Raw genomic sequence first — 9,070 nt, forward strand, 5'->3', positions numbered from 1 at the left:
CCTCTCCCGCTGGATATTCACGCCTCCCGTATAATGCAGGCAACAAACAGGATGTGGTCCCGAATGTGTGCCAGTCAGACGAGGAATGGGGGGGGTTGAGGTCCACAAATGAAACAACATGAGCTGCAGTTATGCATGTTGTCGAGGCTGCGTGGCCCACTCAGATACATTGAGATCATTAAATCTAATGGTGAATGAGATATCCTAAGCAGAGACTTGTAGGCCTATGCACATTTCGATTATGGCCTATTTGTTTAAACTTATAAACTATGTCTTGGTCTATTAAGTAGGCTAAATGTTTCTTTTCTTTTCCTCATAAAAGTGCATATATCCATCCGGGCATACAATAGTGAATAATTCTGCTCTAACCAAGGCAGTGTGCCTGTTTCAAATTAAGTTCTGATCGGAATTGTAACTTTGTTCACTCTCATAAAACGCTGGACACGGTTAATCGATTTTATTAGAGTGTAATGTTTCTTGGCATATTAGAAATGACTTCAGACGTGCTCTCGCTCCTCTCTCTCTCCTATCCTAGCCTTCTCCAGAGTTTAACTGAAAACACACGCAGAGGCTTACAGGAATGGCTGTAAACTTCAGCTGTCCTTTGATTCTCACATTGGGCGTGAGAGACGAGCCATATTTTGTTCAAACCCATAGATAAGAACACTCACAACTCACTCGAGCTACTGATGTGAACTGACAAGTCAAAAAATATTATCCTCTACCGTAAATCCTACACTCAATACTAAATTATAGACTATAGCCATATAGCATATTTTGAACGAATCGGAATGGCCCTACCATCCAATAGGCCTAGGCTAGTAGCTACTTGTTGGTGCTAAAAAAGTGACCCGGTGGTGAGCAATACACAACACAACAATTATTCTCATTACTTTGTGAATGCATAATATAAATAGAATGTATTTACTCCAATAGACAATTTATTATCCAGTCTCCCTAATGAATCACCCGTATTAAATGGAAGCGGTGCTTATCACCCAATGATGCAGTGCTAACAGACCATCATCGGTTGCCATTCACGTCTGCACGCAGCGACGGGACCCCGAGTGTGAATTCCCCCACCACAATTTAAGTTACTCTCTGTCTCGTTTAATGACATATGCATACAAGTAACGCCTTGTCTTCACACCTGGACCTGCTCAAATAATATAAAGTTTAATTTGTGGATATTTCACCGCGTTGACTTGTGTTGGGAAAGATTTAATAATTTTTGCTTAATTTTGTCGATACGCTTATGGTAAAATCGAGGACAGCTGTAAATAGAATACCCGTATGGCCTAAGTCCTACAGTAAAGTTCAGTTATGATCTATTGTTGCACCTCTTTTTCTTATCTGTGTTTATGGCACTTGTTGATCTATAGGTCATCAGGCAGATGAGGTTTGAGTGTGGAACTGAATGGGTTATCTCTATTGAGCGTATCGTCATGTTTAGCATGTGGATGGACTAGTGTATCCAGAAACGGAAGAGTCTTGCAGTTTCCGGAACGCGACAGACAGTAACAATCAGTGATATATGGCTCTTTGCCAAACAACGTTCAATTCCCACCAGTACAAGTCCTAAATTAGTTTATTTTACTTATTTTATGGCTCTTTAGTGTAGTGTAAATGAGAAGTGGCAAAAGTTACAACAGGCAAAAGTTTGTGCCTGTCTGTGTTTGGGTGTGCGCGTGTGTAGGCCAAAGAGAGATAAAGCGAATGAACTTTTACATAGCAGTTTGTATATTTATGGCAACAACGTATACATAATGTATAATGGACTACTAAAATAAAATGTGTTCTAAACATCTATATTGAATCATATCGACTTATATTATTTTTCCTATTCTTCACACGTTCATAAATCATCATTAGTCTATGATTCGCATGACCCTCCCTTTGAAGCTCCTAAAATAAATCACGATGCAAAGCTCTTCTATGTAGGCTAGTTTAAACTTGAGCTTTGCTTCCCTGTGGACCAAGAACCCCCCCCCCCCCCCATACACACACACACACACACACACACACACACACAAACACACAAACACTACACACACACACAAACACTACACACACACACACACAAACACTACACACACACTGCATAACCCGTAGGCTACCACACACGTGCATTTGCGTCCAATGTCTTACTTTACATTCAACATACATTACATTTTTGTTTAAACAACAAACACATCTTTATAACTGTCATTATTTATAGAAAACATTCAGATCGGAATTGATAGTCATCTGGTGGGCATAGACAAACGTTTGACCAAAAAGGTTTAGCCCTTGATGTTTAAACAAATCTGACGCCTATTTGGATGACGAAATGCTAACCAAGAAGGAACGTATTAACACGCAACTGGCGTATTGAAGAGGAGATTTAAATAGCTAAAGTAAACAAACTGTTAAATATAACAAGACAGTCTGATTTACAGGGCCAACACAAGATAGAAAATAATTGTCATGAGGAATTCAAACTATTTTCATTTGTTTCTGTTAAGTCACTTAGGTCTAAACTCCAAAAGCAGTTGTATAAATACGAGACATACGCCCACACATTCCTGTACTGTACATGCACTGCTGTTCTCGAGGTGTTCTGATGCTTTTTGCATGGCAGTGTCTTAACGGCCGGGGTCTGACACTCTTGGCTACTTGACCCTCCTCTAGTTCTTCTCCTTTACCTACCCCCACCCCTTTCTTTCTCACCCCTCCCTGTACTTGTCTGCTTCAAGTGTCCGAGGAGTATAAAGCAGAAAGGACCAGTAGAGGATGGGTCATACGACTTTGGGCTGGTACAGTTAGGACGGAGGTAAAACTCCAATGTATTTGATAATTCTTATAGGCTATTAGGCTACTTGGGGGATAGGCTACGCCAGTTTGCGCCAGCTGCAATAGTTTAAAACTGTAGCTTATCTTCTTTATTGTCGAGGATACTTTATTTAACAGCTACAACACATACAGACTTTAGAAGAGACAACAAGGACAGAAGCATTTTTTATAGATAGAAAAAGGAGAAAGTTACCGAGTACAGGAGTGCGTTTTGGATGCTGCCACTTCCCGGGATGCCAGCTCGCAGCGCTCTGAGCTTCTTGCTATGGGTGATGAGCTGCGCGTGTCTGCATTCTGGAGTCTCATCGCGGATGAAGTCTCCCGCACTGCCCATCCAGTCCGAGAGAGAACCTCTACCTTCAAAGGGACTGTCAGGTAAACCAAAACAGATTTCTTGACTCTTGGCACACTTTTTTCATGGAGGCAACGTAGAGTTAAGGTGTTATTTGAAACATGACCTTAGACTGACCCTTTGAAGTTACAGACACAGAAGTTTTACAGACTGCGAGTTTCCTTTAAAAAAAAAATGTTGCAAGTACGCATAGACATTTAGCCTTGGGATAGCTACACAACTTTCCCTCCGACAGTATTTTTCCCGAATGTCTTCCCCAAACTGCCCTCTGTGATGGTTACAATCAACTTTCCATTACGGCTGTTTCTTTTGTGATGGTATGCGCTTCTTTGGCATTGCCAAACGGGTGATTCATGGCCGGGGAGCGGTGAGAGCAGGCGAGGTGTTTTTGGTTCACTGTTACTCAACTGGAGTGTTTAAAGTGTATCACTTAATGAAAACTTAATGTGAACCAGGTTTACGCAGTGTAGGTAACCGCACAACATTGCATCAACAGTCAGTCATCTTACTGTGGTGGGTGGTGGTGGGCATTCAAGCTGTTGCGCCGGTTAGGTTGGCACAAATTAACGAAGCCAAGGCTGAGTTGGAAAAGGAGATTTGATTCACATAAGTGAACGAATGCGCCTAACCATGATGGAACTTGATGGGGGAGTTGGACAGCAGAAGTATGTTGGATCCACTTATTGGGCTTACAGCTTTCAAAGGATTATCATGCAATATGTTTCCCTGACATAAATTCTCTGATTCGCTTGAAACACTACAGCCATAAGCGCTGAAATTAGTTTCGGTTACAAAACTCACAACCTCGAGGCACTAGAGCGCCAGTTACCAAATGTGTATTCCCGGTATTTCTTCTCTCAAATGACATGGTGCTGTGTGAATGGAATTTTCTTAATATTAATTTCACAGGCGTGTGAGGTGAATAGCCTACCCCCTGCACCGTTGAAATGAGAAAGAATGCTTTAGCCCCAAAACACGAGGCATCCGGTGAATTCCAGTCAAACTTCGTTGAGTCCCATTATCGATTTGCTGTCAAGAATCCTCTTTTTTGACTGAATGTGTATTGTACTTCTGTCTAACACTTTGGAAGGCTAATGGCAATCTTTCACTTCCCAACAACTGAAATCCATCTGCATGTAGATCAACTCGCAGTCGCAGAAACAGAATGTGAACGTGAACTGCCAATGATCCAATTGCAGTTTAATGATTACGGTCCACAACATTAGCATAATGTCTGGCCTCGATTGTGCACCTGGCAGTCATTTAGGCCAATAAACCCTGCTACCAAATAGTTTAAAGATACAAATTTGGCCTTTTAATTTGGAGTTCTTTCTATTTCAATTAAGTCTTGTATTTGCCCAAACTGACCAATGGTTTGTTGCAGGATGCTCATTTGGTGGAAGATTCTATTCCCTGGAGGACACGTGGCACCCTGACCTAGGAGAGCCGTTTGGGATCATGCACTGTGTCCAGTGTAACTGCGAACCGGTAACTTGGACCAACTCAAATTCGACATCTTTAATATACATATCTTACACACACATTTTATTAAAATGGTTTCATTCGCTAAATATGAATGTATTCCTAATACTGCATTGCTATGCTCGGTTAGGTGAGGTCGACTGATGTTTTTCTTCTCTCAGCAAAAGGGCCGCCGAGGGAAGGTGCTTGGGAAGGTGAGCTGTAAGAACATCAAACAGGACTGCCCAGAACCCAACTGTGACAACCCTGAACTGCTGCCTGGACAGTGCTGCAAGACCTGCCCCAAAGGTGAACATCTCTATCACACACCTGGTTTTTCTCTCACCCAACACCACAACTTTGAGCCCCTCCTCTCCTCTCCTCTCCTCTCCTCTCCTCTCCTCTCCTCTCCTCTCCTCTCCTCTCCTCTCCTCCCTCCCTCCCTCCCTCCCTCCCTCCCTCTCTCCCTCTCTCCCTCTTTCCCTCCCTCTCTCTCTCTCCCTCTCTCTCTCTTTCCCTCTCTCTCTCTCTCCCCCCCTCTCTCCCTCTCTCCCTCTCTCCCTCTTTCCCTCTTTCCCTCTCTCTCTCCCTCTCTCCCTCTCTCCCTCTTTCCCTCTCTCTCTCCCTCTCTCCCTCTCTCCCTCTTTCCCTCCCTCTCTCCCTCCCTCTCTCCCTCCTTCCCTCTCTTTATCCCTCTCTCTCTCTTTCCCACAAAAAGACAGAAACACATCCACAGTTGTCCAGTCTCACTTTCTCTGTCCTCTTTTTTCTCTCTCCCCTTTTTCTCTTTCCTCTTTTTATTTTTCTGACCTAGGGTGGGTCTCACATTCTCCACAGTTCTTGGGTGCACTGTGTGTTTCCCTGCTATGTCCGTCTGTAGTTGGGAAGTGGAAAGTGAAGGTGTTTTTTTGAGAGGGCCCCATCACCACGACAACTTTGGGTGTGTTTTGGGGGGAAAGTTTGGAGTGTGTGTTTGAGTGTTGCGGTAGGGTGAAGCCCACACGTGTTGTGGTCCGGCTTCAGGGAAAAGGCTTGAGTGTGTTTGTGTTAAGCGGTTGGAAACTGTGTGTGTGTGTGTGTTTAAGGTGACTGGTGCACCTGAGGATACAGAGTCTATGAAGGTGTGGCTGACACTACACAGAAGCCTGAGAGTATGAACAGAAAGGGGGGAAGGTGGAGAGAGAGAGAGACAGACAGAGAGAGAGACAGAGAGAGAGAGACGGAGAGAGAGAGAGAGAGAGAGACAGAGAATACGACAGAGAGAGAGAGAGGCTATGAATGGTACGACAGGAAAGAAAGCAGACAGTCTGGGAACTGAGAAAATGGCCTTGAAGAAATAAGTGTGTGTGAGTAAGAGGCTATGTCTGTGTGTGTGTGTGTGTGTGCCTCGGCGTGTGTCCCTTAGTGCACCAGTCTTCCCGGGTGTGTGTCACCCCGTCTGTCTCTGTCAGTCTCGGCGTGTGACGCTGAAAGGTGCACATTACGTCAGGACACGCGGTGTGTGTGTGGAACAGCGGCTCATTGTTGGGATCGCACGCGAGTGTCACTCCCAATTCCCCCTCCACCCCTCGGCCGTAGAAATAAACCTTGTTGCCGTGGCGGCCAGACTGGACAGGGAGGTGCTGAGACGACAGATTGAAAGAGAGAGAGAGAGAGGGCGAGAGAGAGAGCGAAAGGGAGACGGAGAGAGGGAGAGAGACACCCACAGAAAGGGAGGGTGAGAGAGAAGGCGAGAGAGACAGAGAGAAAGAGAGAGAGAGATGGACAGAGAGAGAGAGAAAGGGAGACAGAGAGAGAGACAAGGATGAGGCAGAGCTGAAAGAGCTTTATTCTTCAGTTCTCCCACACCGTTCCATACCTTTCCTTCTCTCATTTCCTCTCCCAGCTCCTCCTTCTCACATTCTCTCAGGGACTTTCTGAGACTGCTTCACCTTGTCGGCCTGTGTTGTCATAGAGTAACACAGGCCTCTTGCTTTGCCCAGCTCATTTGCGGCACACAAGCCTTTGGTCCAAATCGACCTATTCTCAAGAAATAAGTGTTAAAAACGGTTAAAACACCCTTTACTATATGTGTCAATGAAATGCCCCCCACACACACATTCACACATAATCACACAGAGAGTTTAGAAGGTCTTCTTCCTGTGACAGGTGAGGTGGACAGGAAACAGGTGGAGACTGTGTTTGATGGCTTCGAGTACTACCAGGAGAAGGAGGATGACCTGCACAAGTCCTACAACGACCGATCTTACCTCAGCTCTGAAGACTTCTCTCCAGAGGACAGTCGTTCGGGTGAGTACTCACACTCACACACACTCACACAGTCAAGCAGACATACACAAATTCAGACAAACGCAGACACACAGACCCAGACACACCTGCTCACACGTAGAAACATGCAGAATGGTTGACAGTGGTGTTTACTTGCAAACGTAAAGAGTATCTGTCCCCCCTCCCCCCCCTCCCTCCTGCAGACTTTGTGGCCGTGTTAACAGGTCTAACGGACTCCTGGATGCCCAGCTCCAGTGGAGTGGCTCGGGCCCGCTTCTCCCTGTCCAGAAGCAGCCTGGGCTTCTCCATCACCTACCTGAGGTAGTACACACACACACACACACACACGGACACACACACACACACACGGACACACACACACACACACACGGACACACACACACACACACGGACACACACACACACACACACGGACACGCACACACACACACACGCACGCACACACACGCACACACACGCACACACACACGGACACACACAAACACACACACGGACACACACACACACGGACACACACACACACACACACGGACACACACACACACGGACACGCACGCACACACAATGACATGAACATCAACATTGGATATCGTTGGATAAATTGCACGCAGTGTCTTCAAGTAAAAGACGACACCCAATCAAACTGTTAACCACTCTTCGTTCGTTCGCCCCCTCTCTCTCTCTCTCTCTCTCTCTCTCCCTCTCTCTCTCTCTCTCTCTCTCTCTCTCTCCTCTCTCTCTCTCTCTCTCTCTCTCTCTCTCTCTCTCTCTCTCAGGATGGGACCGCCCAGCAAGATGGTCTTCCTCGATGTTGACGGAAACACTGCGTATGAGTACAAGGTTCCTAAGGGCCAGTCAGACATGGTGAGACAGCAGGAAATGCTTTGTTCCTAGGTAGACAGTTCAGTTTCCACCCTGTGTTTACTGTGTGCGTGTGAAAAAGAATGAGTGTGTGTGTGTGTGTGTTTAGAAAAGACAGAATCTTTGTGTGTCTGTGTTAAAAAAAGATAGAGAGTGTGTGTGTGTGTGTGCCTTAGAGGGAAAGATTAAGTACCTCCATGATAAACGCTCTCTCTCCGTGACTCTCCGGTCAAACTCTGACTGCTCTTCCCATAATTCACTCTGCAATAATAAACACACACATGCACACACACACACACACACACACACACACACACACACACACATTCTTAGTCTCAGCAATTTCTTTACAGTTCCAAGATTGTTATCTGGTCTTGATTGTAGTAAATAATGCATAAACACATTCTCACAAAACAAGTCACCACACACACACACAAACACACACATGCCCACGTTCACAATCAGGAGAGCTCAAACACTCACTCACTTAAGCACACACTGGTACACACACACACAGTCCCAAACCTTTAGCACAGTGTTATAAATTGTTGACTTTATTGGGTCAAGTGGAATGGAGCAACTGGAGGGCTGTGCGGCACAAGGCATGGCCACAGTCACTCTCTGCAGAGTAAACACTGCAGAGGGAAGGGCCATTTATTTAATAAGGGGGCAAGTGTGTGTGCATGCATGCGTGTGTGTGTGTTTGTATATTTAAGAAGTGCAGTGTGTGCGTGTGCATGTGTTCATCTGTTTTAAGACAGAGCAGTGACACACTGTGTGTGTGTGTGCTTGGGGCACCAGGGCACCATTTCCCGCCTCGAGCCAAATGACATACGTGTCCTCATAGCATTCCTTCAGAATGCAAGACTAGGCTGGAGCCCTAAATATAGGCCCAGAAAAATTGCCTTATTATTTTTAGACAAATGCCCCTATCGAATGTCGCACACTGGAGGGCCGCTCTGGGATTGGGGGTGGAGGAGGGGGGTGGGGTGGTGGAGGAGGGGGGTGGGGTTGCTAGCCAGGATCCTTTTGGGGGAGATGTTTTTACTTTTTATTTTAGTGACATCATCCATGAGATGAATCCAGAGTGAACTGATAATTAAAAAGGGGAGATTATCCTGGCCTGTGAGTTATGAAGTGTGTTCGTCTTTCCCCTCTAGCGTAGAATCTTTATAGAAAGTTCCTGTTTGTGGCCTGGAGCTCAGATAGAGTCCAGAGCCTCTCTGGTTGATCGCTTTCACAGATGTGTGTGTGTGTCAAAGCTATGAACTTGCA

At 45.6% G+C, this 9,070-nt stretch overlaps 1 protein-coding gene across 1 annotated transcript in view; it reads left to right on the forward strand.

The window, feature by feature from the left end:
* The first annotated feature begins 2,763 nt into the window (after positions 1 to 2,763).
* The window catches only part of chrd (chordin), a 14,023-nt gene continuing 7,716 nt past the window's right edge, over positions 2,764 to 9,070 (forward strand). The window contains 6 exon segments of the mRNA XM_062473515.1: positions 2,764 to 3,207; positions 4,569 to 4,672; positions 4,828 to 4,954; positions 6,794 to 6,934; positions 7,117 to 7,234; positions 7,711 to 7,798. Of these exon segments, the coding sequence (XP_062329499.1) occupies positions 3,048 to 3,207; positions 4,569 to 4,672; positions 4,828 to 4,954; positions 6,794 to 6,934; positions 7,117 to 7,234; positions 7,711 to 7,798 (738 nt within the window). The 5' untranslated portion in view covers positions 2,764 to 3,047.

The sequence above is a fragment of the Osmerus eperlanus genome, chromosome 11 (genome assembly GCF_963692335.1).
Source record: "Osmerus eperlanus chromosome 11, fOsmEpe2.1, whole genome shotgun sequence".
Classification (NCBI taxonomy): Eukaryota; Metazoa; Chordata; class Actinopteri; order Osmeriformes; family Osmeridae; genus Osmerus; species Osmerus eperlanus.